Source organism: Maniola hyperantus, chromosome Z, assembly GCF_902806685.2.
Source record: "Maniola hyperantus chromosome Z, iAphHyp1.2, whole genome shotgun sequence".
NCBI lineage: Eukaryota > Metazoa > Arthropoda > Insecta > Lepidoptera > Nymphalidae > Maniola > Maniola hyperantus.
In genome coordinates this window covers 12,353,464-12,371,151 of record NC_048564.1, presented here as the reverse complement: position 1 = coordinate 12,371,151, position 17,688 = coordinate 12,353,464, and the positions used below count along the sequence as shown (strand labels likewise).

The window sequence follows — 17,688 nt, the reverse complement described above, 5'->3', positions numbered from 1 at the left end:
TACATAGATTTCGTTAATATTCACTGGAAAGAGATTAATTTGCACTGATCTTTACGTAATTTCTTAATTTCAAGACACGTAATCGCATATTTTATACAGATTTATGTAAATAAAATGAAATTAATTAGGTCCCTAGTTTAGTAGTAGTTAGTCCCATTTTTAGTGCCAGAACCGAATTGTAGGTGTTTCCCCCCTCTCCTTTCCTCGCCATTTACAAGTGAGGGAAGGAGTGGGGGAGGGGTTATAAATTAGAACCCAGAGCCGTAAAACCAGTAAAAAAAAAGTAGGGTCAGGTGGTAAACAGTGGCCCAGTAGTACACAGTGCACCACCACTCATATCTCAAAAACGCGACGTTGCTAAACCGTACTGCAAACGCGAAACAATTCGCCTTCTACCACCTCCCGCACTCCCCAGTCGACGGCGCTCTCCCGCCCGTAACAGTGGCACAGTGTATGGTTTTGTCCTTGGAGCCAAAAAAAGTAAGTACACGTGTTTTCATTTATTTTCTTTCTAGAATCGTTGTATATTTAGTATATTGCACTGTTTCCATGTGTAAAGTAATTGTTCCTTAATAACTTAGATATATAAATATCCTTTGAATTTGGTATGTTTAATAGTTATGTAACCTTAAAGGTTAGAAAGTGGTGTCTGCACACAGTGGCTCAAAATCGTAGGGTACACAGTGAATTGTTATGAACAAAAAAAGGCGTTAATAGAAGATCTAATACTTAATATAATAAAAGTAATCTTTTTGTTTTAGAATGTGTCGAACTACAGTAAAAAATCGAAAAATTGGCGGACATGATGCAAAAGAAATGAAAAAAGCTGTAGATCTTGTAAAGAACGGAATGAGTATACACACAGCAGCACAAGAATGTAATTTAAAATATTCAACTATGAGAAGATTTATGTGAAAATACTAATAAGAGGTGGACAACAAAAGTAACTCTGTGGAGAGGCCCTCGTGGCAAAAGGAGCAGGGGGAGACCACTGACAAGATGGGAAGATGAGATCTTAAGAACAGCTGGCCCGAAATGGGATCGTATAGCGCAGGACCGAGATAAATGGACATCTTTGGAGGAGGCCTTTACCCAACCTGGGGTCCTTACATGAATAGTAATAATAATCCTAACAATACTAACAACTAAATTATAAGTTCAACTAACCAACTAACAAAACATAGATAATTTAAACTATTGTAAAAATGTAAGGAATAAAAGGCTTTTTATTTTATTTATTTTTATACTAATAAGTGGAAATATAAAAATCCAAGCTTTAATTTATATAGTCAGTATTCCTAATTAGATTTGTAAGTTAAATTAGTAGGTATCTACTAGTTTGTTTTTTGTACTGATTTTATGTGATTGTTGCTAAAGAATACAAATATATAAAGAAATGATTAAATATTACTTTACTGTAGTTTTATTTAACGACATTTATATCAATAAATATTTTTAAATATGTGACAAATGTAGGTAATTAAAATGATGATTCACTGTGTACACATTGGTTCACTGTCGACTCACCCCCCGATTCACTGTGTACATATACTGGTACACAGTGAACCATTCGCCATCTTTTAAATAAAATAATATTACCTATAAACTATTACAATTAGTGCTGATATTGATATGCAAAACACAAGTTTAATAAATTACCTTTCATCTAATGCCAATAGTTCTTAACTACATTCACGTACGGTGGATCTACAAATGTTTGAAATTTTAGTGGTTCACTGTTTACCATGTCACCCTATTACAGGTGTTAACGGTGGTAACCTATGACAGTACCTATCTATCGTATTTTGCGATTTTGTATTGTGTGTCGAGTTTATTCTAAAAATGCTAATTGTGATTAAAGTGATTAATTTTATTTAAAAAAATGATTTTCGAGCTCTGAAATTTAGAAACAGTAAAGGGGGTGCTCCTGAAACTTAGAGTTTCAGGAGCGCCCCCTTTACTGCCCTCTATCCCAATGGATGGTATTGTACTCTATAGCAACCCCGTGCGAAATGAAGAAAGCCCTGTCAGAGGGTAACTTAACTACAATAAAGGAAGAGGACTGGAGAGAGAAAATACGATCTTGGACGCCGGAGCAATCGAAAACTAAGTTTTTGTCCGTAGCTGAATCCATTTACCGCTCTCAGAGGAATACGCCTGACCGATTTCATACTTGTAAGCGATGTATGTTTGTCATTGGACAAGCACAATTTGTCCCTCATGGCCCGACTTGCCCTCAATCACCGAAACTTAGATGTAAGGATCGGGTCCGTTCACATCGCATTTTGTCGCAAAAGGAGAAAGAAGAATTAGAATTAGAAGAAATTAGGAAGCATAAAATAAGGGCTAGTCCCTTACCCAAATCCTTGCTTGACGGGCCTAAAAACTTTTTTTTTTTTTTTTTTTTTTTTAACCTTTATTGCTGATAGTTTTTCTTTTTTAATATTTTTAGTTTTAGTCTTTACAAAATAGAATTTGTTTTGTTCTTTAGCTATCAGCGTGTCCTCTCGACACATAGGCCTCTTCCAGCAGCTTCCACTTTTGCCTGTCACGCGCTGTCCTGGAAAGTATTCAACATTTGTATCCTCCCATGCCTGACCTATGGCTGTCAAACTTGGGCCCTCTCGCAGAAAAACTTGCAGAAACTTAGAACTTGTCAAAGAGGAATGGAAAGAAGTATGTTAGGATTCACTTTAAGAGACAGGAAGAGAGCGAATGACATAAGAAATACCACTAAAGTGCAAGACATACTTGAGACAATTAAAAAGTTGAAATGGCGGTGGACAGGACATATGACAAGGGAAAGCAACGAAAAATGGACACAGAAAATAACTGAATGGTTACCTCGAGATGGACAAAGGAAAAGAGGGAAACAATACAGGCGATGGGAAGACGACATAAGAAAAGTTGGAGGAGCAACATGGAAAAGGGCCTAAAAACTTACCTGAGATTAAAAAAAAACCACTTACAGTGCCCAAGCCATTTCAATTGACAGAAGTTATTAAAAAGCCACCCCCTTCTCCAGAACCTGTTCCTAATTTTAGAGCACGACCTGTGCCCAAACACATCCTTGAAAAGCCAAAAACCAATCTCATAAAGTCAACTTCCCCACTGACTATTCCCGTAAGTCCTAAATTCCATTGTAGAAGATCCAAATCTTTGCGGATCTATTTGACAAAAAAATATCAACTTAACGAGTCAGAGAAACACATCATGGCCGTGTCCAAATAGAACCCTTGTCATTTCAAGAGAGAGATGAAGAGCTGAAACAGCATGAGAAGAATATTAAACGCCAACTAGAAGAGGAATCTAAACCTTCTACTTCTTACAACACAACAAACAACCTTATTAACAATAAAAACTTTAAACCGAAAAAAGACGAAAATAAAAATAAATTGTTTAAGATATAGACAGCAATTAAGTTCTTAAGGACACTTTGTTATTGTATCACTTTCATTAGTTGTAAGCGGTTGTTATTAGTTGTAGTCGTAAGACTGAACCTATTTGTAAGTTTATCTGCTGATCTTTTGTTGGGACCTAGTGACGGCCATATTATATGAAAGCATTAAGAATTATTGTATTGTTACGATTTTTACACGGACGACAGTGTCCTTTCTCTGTAAGACTGAACCTATCTGTAAGTTTGTCTGCTGATCTCTTGTTGGGGCCTAGTGACGGCCATATTATAATGCTTTCAATTAAGAATTATTGAATTGTTACGATTTTTACACGGACGAGTGTCCTTTCTCAAGAAAATGTGATATTTAGCCTATCATTTTTTTGCAGAGTAAAGAAAAAATAATTCTTGATGTTATACATCAATTAAATTAATTAATATGAATAAAAGATTTAAGTACATCAATTATTTTTTTATTATTTATCTAACGTGCAAAATGTATACAGTAGTTACGTCCCTTAGTAACCACAATCCAGGAAATTAGAAAAATTCTGTCTAACCAATAATACAGTACCTACGCGGCAGAAAATAATGTACATCGACCTTTAGTAGGATATAGCTGTTTTGTAGAGCATTTTCTCTGTCGTTGAGACTGACAAAACGCCACATAGGTATGATTGACAAAGATAACGCTCTACAAAGCCGAAATGTCATTCTAAAGGCCAATACACATTACTTTCTGCCGCGTAGGTACTGTACCAACAGTAAGTTTATAGTAGGTATATACTACACCAAGAATATTCAGAATAGCAAGGTTTATAAAATAACCTGGGTCATAATAATAAGACACCAAAAATTATTGCATGCATATTTGTTAGAAAATTTTCAAACTAAAATAAATTTCATATAAAATTAAATCATACTTAGTAAGTTACCTAAGCGTGAAAAATTGAATATAAACTACTTTACAAATTATTTATTGTGCAGTCTCCTAACAAACTTTGGTACCTTAGGGACTGTAAGTTATATTAAGCTTTTCCGGTCTTTTTGACCTAGTCAATTAAAGTTACCATGATATATTTAGGCTTTAAATTAGTGAAATAGCAAATTTTGCATGTTGGGGTGCCAGCCAGGTAACCTCCCAGTGTGCCTGGGTGCTACTGGTCCCTTTTGGATGCATCTGGTATCCGAGGGGAAGAGTAGTATTCGGGCCGGTGCACCCCGGTAACATGGCTAATAATCTCTCTTCGGGGATATTGTTAGCCATGGCTAATGACCTGGCAGGGGGAAGGTTTCTCCGCGTGTCCCTCTGACTAGCAGAGGGCACAGCGGACGAAGCGGAGGATGCAGTTGTCGCCCCGGGTCAGGAGGCGCACGCACTTGGTCGGTGCGCCTCGGACGTGCGGTGTGGGGACCTCGTGAGCGGGGTCCCCGGTGGATGTCGCTGACTGCGTCGCAGTGGTTTGCTACGGCGTTCCCGCGACCCAGTCACCAGGCGACGTTTTAGTGGGTATATACCTTCCACATACCACATACCTTCCTTCCAGTTGGTTGGCTGGCTGGTTAGCCGGCTGGCTTCCAGGAGGGGGTGATGCGTAAACGTATTTCCCAGTGTTAAAAAAAAAATTGCATGTTAGATAAATAATAAACAATTTAATTGATGTAAATCTTTTATTTAAGAAGTTTCACATAAAGTTTAGGCTACAAAATGATAGGATCAAAATAATGATAACATCAAGAATTATTTTTTCTTTACTCTGCAAAAAAATAATAAGCTAAATATCACATTTTGTTGAGAAAGGACACTGTCGTCCGTGTAAAAATCGTAACAATACAATAATTCTTAATGCTTTCATATAATATGGCCGTCACTAGGCCCCAACAAGAGATCAGCAGATAAACTTACAGCTAGGTTCAGTCTTACAAGTAATAATAACCGCTTACAACTAATGAAAGTGATACAATATAATCGAACAAAGTGTCCTTAAGAACTTAATTGATTTCTATATATTTTATTTAAGGAACTTCACAAAAAGTTTGGGCTACAAGATGATAGAATCAAAATAATAATAGCATCAAGAATTATTTTTTCTTTACTTTTCGCAAAAATTTCTAGTCTAAATATCACATTTTGTTGAGAAAGGACACTGTCGTCCGTGTAAAAATCGTAACAATACAATAATTCTTAATGCACTTATATAATATGGCCCCAACAAGAGATCAGCAGGTTTGTTTTAATCTATAATACTTACACTTATTAAACTCATTAATAATGGGTCTGCAGTCACAAAATTTTCGGTTATTACAGTCAGTACGAGAACAGACCAGAGAAAGTCAATTGCACATTGTGCTTTGATTATATTCCAAATATTTTTTGTAATCTGTATAAAATATGCAACACCTCCTAATGCTTTCTGCATCAAATTGTTGAATCCAATAAAGCTTGTAAATATCCCTGTATCTATATTATAAATGTCTATATCTTCTAGTGACGGGAATATAAATAATGGCGTCATTTTTACAATTTGAAAAATTCGTTCTACAGGGTTCCAAATAATTTGTTTAAGAATAATATATATTGTGTTTGATAAATTCTTCAAGTGTGTCAAGGTATTTCCCTGGCATTCAACTACTACCAAAACTGCTAACATTATCGCTATAAGCACAGTATTTATTAGATTCTTTATTGTTTCATTTTGTTTTTGGATCTTTCGATCATTTTTGTCTGAAGCCCTTGTTTCTAATATTTTTGAATCTAAAAAAAACACTTTTTCCTTGTAAAGTTTCTTTTGCAAGATTCTTTCGCATGGACTGCATAGTTTGTACGCTTTTTCTAAGTGTGTCCTGAAAAAATATAACAATAATAATAGGCATGAACATAATAGTGTTGGATATAATTACGTGTGGTTAAACGAACATGTGGTTTATTGAATTGACAGAATTTCCCTGTTATATTTCGATAGCAAATTAAGTCAAGTCAAACAATAATTATATTATAGACTTAATAATTTATAATTAAGTTCTGTTGAATATTTTAAAATTACTATTATTAAATAGCCAAAATAACAATTCCTCCATGTAAATATTTATTGATCTCTGTATGAATATGTACCTATAGTCCGCGACAGGTTGAGAAGGCAATCAGGGTATGAGGCAGGGGATGCCCTGCACACCTGCACGTCACCTCGCCCGCACCGCGCAGAGGCTGTGCAGGTCCACGGGGCGTACTCTCCCCGATTGCCTCAACCTGTTGCATACTATATTATTATATTGATTTCATGCTAATAAATAAAACATTTATTTATTACTGAGAGGTACCTATTATCCTACTAATATTATAAATGTGAAAGTGTGTGTTTGGATGTTTTTTACTCAATTACGCAAAAACGGCTGAACGGATTTTGATGAAATTTAGAACGGAGATAGATTATATCCTGGATTAACACATAGGCTACTTTTTATCCCGGAAAATCAAAGATTTCCCACGGGATTTTTAAAAAACCTAATTCCACGCGGACGAAGTCGCAGGCATCAGCTAGTAATGTGGTAATTGAAATACCTGTAGGAGTCAATTTCTTCATCATATTTTTCCTCATTCATGGGTACAAAATTCGCTAGTTGTGTAACCTTAAGCTGTTGGTTAATATTACACATCTTACAGAGACCATTTTTGGACGGACTTCTTAGGAATAACTTGAAACTATTTAAAGCTTTCGATGTTTTAAGGCCTTCACAAAGCTCTTTGTTGTAGTCACCATCCTAAAATACACATTTATGAACAGTTAGATGAATCAGAATGTTTTAACTGACTATTTTTACATAACGTTAAGAAAAAAAAATACCTTCGTAAATCCATTGTACTGGTTGCATGTTTGGCAAGTCCAACAGTTACGATTAATGTACTTGATCCAAATATTGGTATTGCAGAACCAACAGTTTACTCTCCAATACAGAAATGACCTGGAAAAAATTATTAGTAAAATCACTAGAACAGCGGGAAAGTATTATTCAAATTTTCAGATTTTTTGGAATGTGTACATTTCACCTGTAGATTGGTTTGAACAGTGATATGATCATATGATACACTACTATAATAAGCATAGAGATCTAAGATAATAAGTCAATGGGTTTGAAAGATGAACATCCGGGACATTATTACAACGGAAAAAGTAACAATGATAAGTTTGAATTAGGAATAATGTTTCTTCCTGCTGAATATCAAACATTCATTTATTTTTTCTTTAGCTTAGTTTGAATTCGGAACTCTACGAAATAGCGCTTTTAGCTCACATCACGGTTAGCCATATCTATCTAATTTCTGATTTCTTACAGTGCTGCGAGCACAGTAAAGTGCTTACTTCCCGGCCTCGTGCATTAATGTACCTACTAATAATAATTTATAACCTTACATCACTTACCGTAAACTGATAATAAGTTCCCACAATAACAATATAAAGAGGATCGCTAGTAATATTATCAGAGTTGATTCCATAAATTGATAAAGTTTCATTTTTGGTACAAGTTTTGTATATTTCTAGAGATTTCTTTCTGCTATAGATTAGGTACCGGTGCCCGGCGAAGAGCACCGACCAGAAATAAAAAAAGGTGGAGAGCAACCTTGAGCAAAGCTTGAGCAACATTTTAATCTATGGTGGAGAGCGAAAGGTAGGTACCTAGCCCGTAGCAGTCACAGAGTACCTACTTTGTAAATATGTAGCAGTGTTGCCAAATGGTTGCCAATCATCAAGTTTAATAGAGTTGCCTTGCCGTACTCCATACTTCAGATTGCCGTATTTATAAAATGAACATCATAAAATTGCCGTATTTGCATCGATTATGCGTATTTGCTTATTTTTATTGATTACCTATAAGATACAGGTAACTACTAAAATTATTCTAGGTCCATGCCAAGAAGCCACTATATTCTATAATCACCAAAGAGTATAATAATATTCAGGAAACAGTTTGCACCTTTTATCTTCATCAGGGGGGAGACACTTTCATACAGTTGGATAATTTATAAAGATAGTACTGCCATCTGTTCCTTGGGTCCGCAAACTTTTCGACAAACAGTATGCAAGAGCCTCAATAGATGGCACTATATTACAGATTTCCCATATCAATAATTAACTACCATTTTGGTACAAATATATGATTCTTATGAGTTTAAAATACTTATTTTGTGACTCAAACATAAAAGATACTATAATACATGAAACACATTATAATTTTTCATAATTACTTAGTCAAAAATTAAGATAATAATGAAAAATGTACAATGCTATTTATATTTTGCATTCTAATTTGTAAGTAGAATTTTTCAACTAGTATCTGGCAGCCCTAACTCTATGTTACTTTGACAGTTTAAACTTTAAATCACTTCGTTTTCGTTTTGCGTTGAGTCGAGTTGTTTCTCCTCCGTATTGGCGAAAGTTGATGTGATATGCGTTTAATTTTCCATCTACGTTGAGTTGAGTCTTGTCTCCTCCGTATTTGCCGAAAGTTTTAGTGCTTCATTTTGAGATAGGACTCTATAATTGCGAAAAAGACGCTTGTTTTACTGTGATTTGTTATTTCGCGAAAGGACGCTGTTTTGTGTTAGATATAATTGCGAAAAAGACGCTTGTTTTACTGTGATTTGTTATTTCGCGAAAGGACGCTGTTTTGTGTTAGATATACTAAGTGTGCTGGATACATACCTATTTATCAAAAATGCCATGCCTTTGCGCCTTTGGGTGCAAGCGTACAGCCGGTAAGCTTTCATAGTAAATTAACTAAAATAGGTACTGAATTGTTAAGAAACACGTTGCACACTTTTACAAGTCAACAATTCGAATGTTCAAACATCTTTTCTTAAAACATAACTTAATCAAAACATAATGTTTTGCTTTACATACTTAAGTACCTACTTATATTTTGTTTAAAAGTTTAGTCTCATAGAAATACAAAATATGGAAAAACATCACACTTCATCATCATCATGATCAACTCATCGCCGGCTCACTACAGAGCACGGGTCTCCTCTCAGAGTGAGAAGAACTTTGGCCATAGTCTTCCACACTAGCTAAGTGTGGATTGGCAGAGTTCACACACCTTTGAGATCATTATGGAAATCTCTCAGGCATGCAGGTTTCCTCACGATGTTTTCCTTCGCTGTTAAAGCAAGTGATATTTAATTACTTAAAACGCACAACTGAAAAGTTATGAAGTGTGACATCCTAACCACTAGGTTATCACAGCTATTACCCTAACTACTAGGCTATCACATCATACTTACTAGCGTAAAATTCAGCACATGTAATATTTTTCCAGGTGTTCCAATGCATAGATTCCCCAGTCACGAAAAGTTTCCAGAGCGCTTTAAGACTTGGGTTACTCTTTGTGGAGGAAAACTTGAATCGCCTGCTGACTGTCATGTTTATAAGGAAAAACGAGTTTGTGACAGGCATTTTGTGGAAAAAGATCGCAACCGTAACAATAGACTAAATGCTTTAGCAGTTCCTTCGCTTTATTTGGCAGGTAAGAATTATTATTAACTGGTTTAATTCTTTTATCTATATTACTATACTGTACTAACTGACTCACCCAGGGCTTCATCCAGGTAAATAACTATGGGTACGGTACTTGAACGGTACTTGAAATTTCAAACTTATAAAAAAGATTTCTTCATTACCCTGCTTATTTTTAAAGGATTTTTGTTCTTAAATCCATATCCATATCCATACTCCATACTTTCATATCCATTTCCATATCCATACTAATATTATAAATGCGAAAGTGTGTCTGTCTGTCTGCTAGCTTTTCACGGCTCGACCGTTCAACCGATTTTGACGAAATTTGGTACAGAGATAGCTTACATCCCGGGGAAGGACATAGGCTACTTTTTATCCCGGAAAATTTTAAGAGTTACCATAGAATTTTTAAAAAGCTAAATCCACGTGGGCGAAGTCGCGGGCATCATCTAGTGTTATATAAAAAAAGGAAAAAGAGTCTCACTGGATATACAAAAAAGCAGGAGGATAAATTTTGAAAATGGATTGCTACTTTGTACTTTTCCATTCAAAGATATTAAATTACTATTACACCTTTTAATATAATGTATTATACATTTTCAGGCATACCAGAGTCTATAAACAGCAGCAGCTTCTCTCAAGCTTCTACATCTCTTCTGTCAAGCACTGGTAAGTTATATTATTTAACATTGAAAGATTCACAATTTTCATCTTTAAAATCCTAATATAAAGAAATAAAGTTTGTAAGTCTGTTTGTAGGAAATCTCTGGAACTACTGAACCAATTTTGAAAATTCTTCCTCCAATAGAAAGCTACATTATTCTTGAGTGACATATTTTATTTTCAAAAAAATTGGAGATCCCTATGAAGATTTGTACTTAGCTACCTGTGCGAAGCTGACGCGGTTTACTAGTAATCTATAATATTAGAGCTGAAGATGGGAACAGACTTTAACGATCAAATTCTAAATCCGTTACTGTATTTCCGTTAGATATATATTTTACGAGAGTTTCAATCAGTACCTTGCCGATGGACTTAACATTTGAAACACATTGAATAATATACTTAACCAACTTCAAAGTTTTGAAGTTACAAGCAACACAAAAATGGATTGCTACTTTGTACTTTTCTATTCAAAGATATTAAATTACTATTACACCTTTTAATATAATGTATTATACATTTTCAGGCATACCAGAGTCTACAAACAGCAGCAGCTTCTCTCAAGCTTCTATATCTCTCCTGTCAAGCACTGGTAAGTTATATTATTTACATTGATAGTTTCACAATTATTTTCATCTTTAAAATCCTAATATAAAGAGATAAAGTTTGTAAGTTTGTGTGGAAGTAACCTCTGGAACTAATGAACCAATTTTGAAAATTCTTCCTCCAATTGAAAGCTACATTATTCTTGAGTGACATATTTTATTTTTAAAAAAATTGGATATCCCTATGAAAATTTGTACTAAGCTACCTGTGCGAAGCTGACACGGGTCACTAGTAATCTATAATATTAGAGCTGAAGATGAGAACAGACTTTAATGATCAAATTCTAAATCCGTTACTGTATTTTCATTCCATCATTTTATATATTTAAAAACTAAGCAACTAAGTAACCATTCGACTTGATTTTTGGCAGTCGAAAGGACGGAGAGTAACATAGGCTACTTTTTATCCCGGAAATCCAAAGAAAATAAAAAATGAAATTAGCGAAACATAACTTACAGACCTGAATGTAAAATATGTATTAATTGTTTTTATTTTTTCTAGTTACAGAAATACCTTTGTCTGAAGCACTTGAGCCTGAAATGAAAAATCCTGTGAGACCATCATCAAAATCAAGAAATACAGGTAAAGGATACTATGCATAAAAACCTTTAAAAGGGGTTTGAATATTTTAGTATGGAGCCTGGCCTACCTAATAGTCTGCCATTTTCTTTTTTTCCTAAATAGCAGCCACGCAAAAAATCTGTATCAATCAATACAAACAAGACGTATTGTATGAGACAAAATCTTCCAAAGTATCACTGTTTCTGAGATATAATAGAGAGATAAGCCCTCACTTAATCTGCATGTGGCAGATGGCTCATGAGATGGATAAACAAAAATATACAATACATAGGCATAATCTAAAATTATTTTCGTTTCAGACAAAACTTCACATACTGCAGACACAGTTCGTGTATTGGAGGAACACAATTACTATTCTGTGAGCAGAGAAAGACGACTAGCTTCTAAAAAACGTAGGTTTATTTTATTTTTTATTTTATTTAACAGGAAAACTTACAGCTAATATGAAAAAATGAATAGGTAAAAACAGATGAAGATTGAAGCTAATGACAAGTTTTCACAGATAGAATAAACATAAAAAAAAAACAAAAAAAACTCGACTGGGGGAGAGAAAATTCAGGGAAAAGTAGTAAAAACGAGATCTGGCCAACGAATTATTTAACTGAAGTATGAGCGTTAAAGAATTCATTGGCCAGAGCTTTTCTCTACTTCTTCTTCTTTGTCCTCGGCTTATGCCGCTACACGGGGCCGGCTTTCCTTATCATGCGACGCCATTTGCCTTCCCATGATAAGTATAGTCAGTTGGTTTCTGTTTTATGGCCGGTTGCCACCTGACGCCAAGGGTGTAACCCACTACAGGGTTCGTTCGCTGTCATTGGTCCGTCAGGGGCTCATGTGCCGCCATCCGTACTGAGCACTCCACCCTGAACAACTAGCATGCACGCAGCCTCTACTTCGAATATGTCGAAGAACCTTCCGTGCGGGGTTCGTTGACGGAGTATCCATCTCCGGTCATGTGGTCCCCGGGAGGTATTTTATTTCCTTCCTACCCTATGGAGGTTTGCCCTCCATCGGGTATCCCCCAATTGGCCACCTGGGGACGCGTCCTCCGAGGAATCGGGCTGCCCCGAGGAAGGTTTATTTTCTCTACTATATCTTAAAAAATACTGAGTGCTGACTTCCTTAACAACTTTTAAGTGTACTTATTTTATTATTATTTTTAGGTTCTGAAAAACCACAGGGATTCAACTGCGCTCAAGTCAGCAATATGCGTACCGAAATAAAGCGGCTACGAAGCGAAATTTGCCGTTTGAAGAGGAATGGCAAGTTCGTGTCAAGGTTGAACAATGCACATAAATTGTTGGAAAGTGAGACATTTCAGCACGTGGTAAATAGGTTGACTAAACCATCGCAGTTATTTTTAAATATGCAACTACAAAGTATTAAAAAATCTAAAGGCAGACGTTTTACAACACCTGAAAAAGTTTTGTGTTTGTCAATATATAAAAAAAGTCCAAAATGCTATACCTTTCTACAACGAACATTTACACTGCCTTCAGCGAAAGCTATGAAAAGATTATTGAGCAGAATAAAGTTATGTCCTGGCATAAATCCAATCATTTTTGAGAAAATTAAAAAGACTGTAGCAAAAATGTGCACTACAGATAAACTATGTAGTTTGTCATTTGATGAAATGTCCATAAGTGCACAAATAAATTATAATAACCAAAAGGACACATTTGAAGGCTTTGCCTGTAACAATGACGATCAGTTTGCTGACCATGCTCTTGTTTTCATGATCAAGGGAGTCAAACAAAATTTTAAGCAACCTATTGCATATTATTTCACTAGTTGTTTGAAAAAGATGGAATTAAAAAGTATTTTGAAAACAGTCATCCGCCATGCTCACGACTCTGGTTTAATTATAATAAATACAGTATGTGACCAAAGTACTGTAAATGTCAGTGCTATAAACGAGCTGGTTGAAGAAACAAAAGCAGCCCGTTTGAGAAAAGGAGTCGAGTGGCGGTATGACTATTTTTCTGTTAAGGGTCGTAAAATCATTCCTCTGTTTGATACTCCCCATTTAATAAAAGGTATCAGAAATAATTTGCTTACCAAAGATTTATTATATACAACAAAAAATAAAGAAAAAGTTGTAAAGTGGGAGTATTACCAAAAGGTTTATGGTGCCGATAAATCATATGGGGAACTTAAATTACTTCATAAAATTACTGAGGAGCATATTGATCCTGAAAAAATTAATAAAATGAGAGTGAAGACTGCAACACAGATTTTCAGCCACAGTGTTGCAGTTGTTACTGACCACCTGACTGCAAGGGGAGATCTACCAGAGGAATGTAGACAACTAGTAGATATTACGCTTCTACTTAATAATTTGTTTGACTCCTTAAATGTGAGTACTTTAAATATACCAGATGGAAAAGTTTTTAAGGGGGCGGTCAAATACAATTCGCCCCACCATGAATTATGGAAAGAAAGCAAAAAGGTTTTCAAGACTGTAAAATTTTTACAAAAAAAAGTTTCAGGGAATAAAATTCGATTAATTGAAAAAATTGTGCCATCAATCACGAATCTTATCAAAACCATAGAGGGCATGGAAGCAATATGGCAAGTGTTAACAAAAAAGTATGGTTTAGACGCAATGTTGACAAGAAATTTTAATCAAGACCCTGTTGAAAATTTTTTTGGGAATATCAGAAGTTACGGAGCAAGGAATAATGCCCCTAACACCATTTGTTTTGAAGGGGCATTTAAAGCGTTACTTTTAAATAATTATAGCGCTCCTCATTCGAGGAGAGCAAATTGTGAAGAAGATGGGAATGAATGTTTGCAAAATTTAGATTTTTTTTTAAGAGGAAATTGCAACACCTCTCTTCCAGAAGAAACTTCTGATATTCCCGAAGAAATACATTTCAATGAAGATTTATGTGTCGACATTCTACCCCAAGAAGATGCGGGACAAGGGAATTATGTGTGTGGATGGGTTTTGACAAAATGCCTCAAAAAAATCTGTAAATCTTGTCAACAATGCCGACAAACACTACTAAACACAGCCAATGAGAGAAATAAATATATAAAAGCAAAAGAATATTGCAACAAAAATTGGCTGTGTTATCCGAGTGAAGCTGCTGAAAATTGCTTCCATAACATTCAGAATGTTACAAAATCATTTTTGAAAAATAACGTACCAAAAAAAAATATTAAAAAGAGTATCGTCGTACTTTGTGATGTATTGGTAGACTACCCATTTCAATGTTTGACGCACAAAGATAAGCTAAAAACATATTTTTTAGATGCCACAGTTAATATCATTTTGTATAGTTGGTGCAGAACCATTAATCGAATTTTATCCGGAAAAATCACATATGGAGGTAAAGATAAATTTAAAAGAAACGCTGCTATTTATTATAATAAACGTAAACATTATAAAAATAAAAAATAACTTGAAAATTGAAATTCTATTCTTTTAGCTATAAATCCTGCCCTTCTGTACATAGATATAATACTAATTTTGTTCTAGTATGCTATAATATTGTGGCGAGCGTAATATTTTGTATATTTTTAGTCATATAATTATTTATTGATATTGGGAAAAAGTTTATTTGCTACAATATTAATTAATAGCAGATTAGAACATTATTGTAGTTTATTTTTGTATAAAGAAAGCTATATTCTGCCGTGTTAATTCTGTTTGCAGGAAATTAATATTTTGACGCCTACTGTGAGTTTTCTTTGTTGAGGAATATAATGGATATCATTGTGCTAAGTCTGACTTTCTGTGAATATTAATAATTAATAAACGTAGAAAGTCTTGTTAACACAATAATATCCTTAAATAATATTCCTAAACAAAGAACTTACTGTTTGGCGCCAAAATATTGAATTCCTGTGAACAGCACGGTAGGACAATATATAGATACCTATATAGAGTATACGTAGGTATATATATCGATTAGTGTCGGTACCAAGAACCAGATGGCGCTTCAAAATATATTGGCATAAAATGCCTCGAGAGGGCTCTCTTTTCCCTATATATTATAATACTCTTTGATCTTCATTCAGTCTTTGTAAATTTAAAAAATACATATTTTTATAAGTTTAACAAGTTTAACCATGCCAAAAAATAAAAAGGAAAGTAGTAGCAGCGATAGCGATGAAGGTCCTGTGGATGTAAGTTATTAATTAATTTGCATGTGCATACAAAGGTTATGTAGGTGCTTCTTTTATCTACAATAATTATTCATTATTACTAATAATTAATCTCCTTATGAGAACTAGCCGACATAATCGATTCAGGTGGTGCAAGACCATGGCTTGTGGAAGACCCTACAAGAGACCAGCTGTGTACGTCTATCGGTTGATGATGAAGATGATTAGGGTGTCCGTCTCTCTGTCTGCTAGCTTTTCACGGCCAATTTGTTTAACCGAGTTGGACGAAATAGATTGAGAGATACAGACAATGCCTTCATAGGCTACATACTATCTCAGAAAATCAATAAATCTCATAAAAATCCACGTAGTCGCGGCATCATCTAGTTTTAAAGAAATGCTTGACTTAGATTACTCAAACTCACCTTCATCATGATTCACCCATCACCAGCTCACTGCAGAGCATGGGTCTCATCTAAGTAAGGCTCATCTAAGCTGGCTATACACAGATTGGTAGACTTTTGCAGCCTAATGCATTAAAATTCATCTTTTTGTTTCATTAGCGTAACGAACCACCCGAAAAAAAGGCCAAAATGGGCTCAAGAACCAATGATAAAGAACCGACATGGGTTCTGCAAGGGAAGAAGTTAGTCAAGATCCGAGAATTTAAGGGAAAAGTATATGTAGACATAAGAGAGTTCTATGAGAAAAATGGTGAAATGTTACCAGGCAAGAAAGGAATCAGTCTGACACCCGACCTGTGGAGAAAGCTGTTATCACTAAGTAATGAAATAAATGAAGCTGTTAGCTCACACTGTTAAATTTAAACTTTGTTAACATATTTGTTTGTTACATTATTAATTAATTACTTGAAATGATGAATTAAACACAATATTTTATCAATAACTGCCTATTATTTTTACCACAGGAATTACATAAAACTACATATTATACTTATATTAATAATATTACTCAAATGTTAAACAGCTATTTTTACTCAATAATTTCATGGCACACAATTATTATACTATCAGCAACATAAAATAATGCTTCTTTAAATGTGGCGCATCATAGTAACAACATGTTCCAACGAGCATCGGTATCTGCACTTTTGTCAATCGTAATACACTTCAGACACAGTCGGTTTCTAAAAATTAAACTTGTGCTGTAACTTTAAATTATAATCATATTCGAGTAGATATAGGTAACTTTCAGTACCTTAGTCTGCTCTAACTTACCTATGTTGATAGAAATGGTCTGTCAGATTATTATGACAGGAGTGTAGACACAGATGCTCATCGGAACTTATTACTATGAAGCAATGCATCTAGTAAAGTGAAACATTTATATAAATGGCTGTCTATGTATGAATAATCCTTACAACCCATTGCCTAATAACAACCTGTTTGAGTGGGCAATACACCTACCTGACTTACAGCATCATAAATGAAGAGTTGTAGTTGAGTAAACTGGACTTCATATAACTTATTACAATCTCATTGGAACATAAGATGTTAAATAAATAACTTCGGCGGGGAGGGGCGATGAACGCACAACAGACGGAAACGTTTAAGTGCGGAAACCAGCCCAGAGTAAAGAAGATGTTAATATCAATCTATACTAAGGTCTTGTTGAGTGGGAGAAGGGGTATTGTGCATAGCCTGGTGTGGCTAAATGAAACTTGATAGATATAAAACAACACCCTTTAACCTTCATTAGGTATAGGTAAACCTCAGAACTAAAGTATAACCACATAAGTATAATATTTAAAAGAAAACTACTCCTTATGGTAAGATCCATCCCACTAGGTAATAA

The 17,688-nt window shown here is 34.8% G+C and overlaps 2 protein-coding genes across 2 annotated transcripts; one reads left to right on the top strand and one right to left on the bottom strand.

Moving 5' to 3' along the window:
• Positions 1-5,032: 5,032 nt before the first annotated feature.
• LOC117995768 (uncharacterized) lies at positions 5,033-7,998 on the bottom strand. The gene is made up of 4 exons (XM_034983762.2): positions 7,816-7,998; positions 7,240-7,357; positions 6,957-7,156; positions 5,033-6,241 (listed from the first exon to the last, which is right to left on the bottom strand). Exons 1-4 carry the CDS (start codon positions 7,905-7,907, stop codon positions 5,632-5,634), a joined length of 1,020 nt encoding a protein of 339 aa, XP_034839653.2. The 5' UTR covers positions 7,908-7,998; the 3' UTR covers positions 5,033-5,631.
• Positions 7,999-8,266: 268 nt separating this feature from the next.
• LOC117995918 (RNA polymerase II transcriptional coactivator-like) lies at positions 8,267-16,694 on the top strand. Its single transcript, XM_034983942.2, has 3 exons — positions 8,267-8,381; positions 15,783-15,894; positions 16,437-16,694. The coding sequence occupies exons 2-3, from the start codon at positions 15,838-15,840 to the stop codon at positions 16,692-16,694; spliced, it is 315 nt and encodes a 104-aa protein (XP_034839833.1). The 5' UTR covers positions 8,267-8,381; positions 15,783-15,837.
• The last annotated feature ends 994 nt before the right edge of the window (positions 16,695-17,688 follow it).

Excerpts from the sequence above, each read along its gene's own strand:
- LOC117995918 (XM_034983942.2), top strand. The coding sequence starts at position 15,838 with ATGCCAAAAAATAAAAAGGAAAGTAGTAGCAGCGATAGCGATGAAGGT. Across the intron at positions 15,895-16,436 it reads GCGATGAAGGTCCTGTGGAT|CGTAACGAACCACCCGAAAA; the intron begins GTAAGTTATTAA and ends TTGTTTCATTAG.
- LOC117995768 (XM_034983762.2), bottom strand. The coding sequence starts at position 7,907 with ATGAAACTTTATCAATTTATGGAATCAACTCTGATAATATTACTAGCG. Across the intron at positions 7,157-7,239 it reads AGTACAATGGATTTACGAAG|GATGGTGACTACAACAAAGA; the intron begins GTATTTTTTTTT and ends TGTGTATTTTAG. Across the intron at positions 6,242-6,956 it reads GAAGAAATTGACTCCTACAG|GACACACTTAGAAAAAGCGT; the intron begins GTATTTCAATTA and ends ATATTTTTTCAG.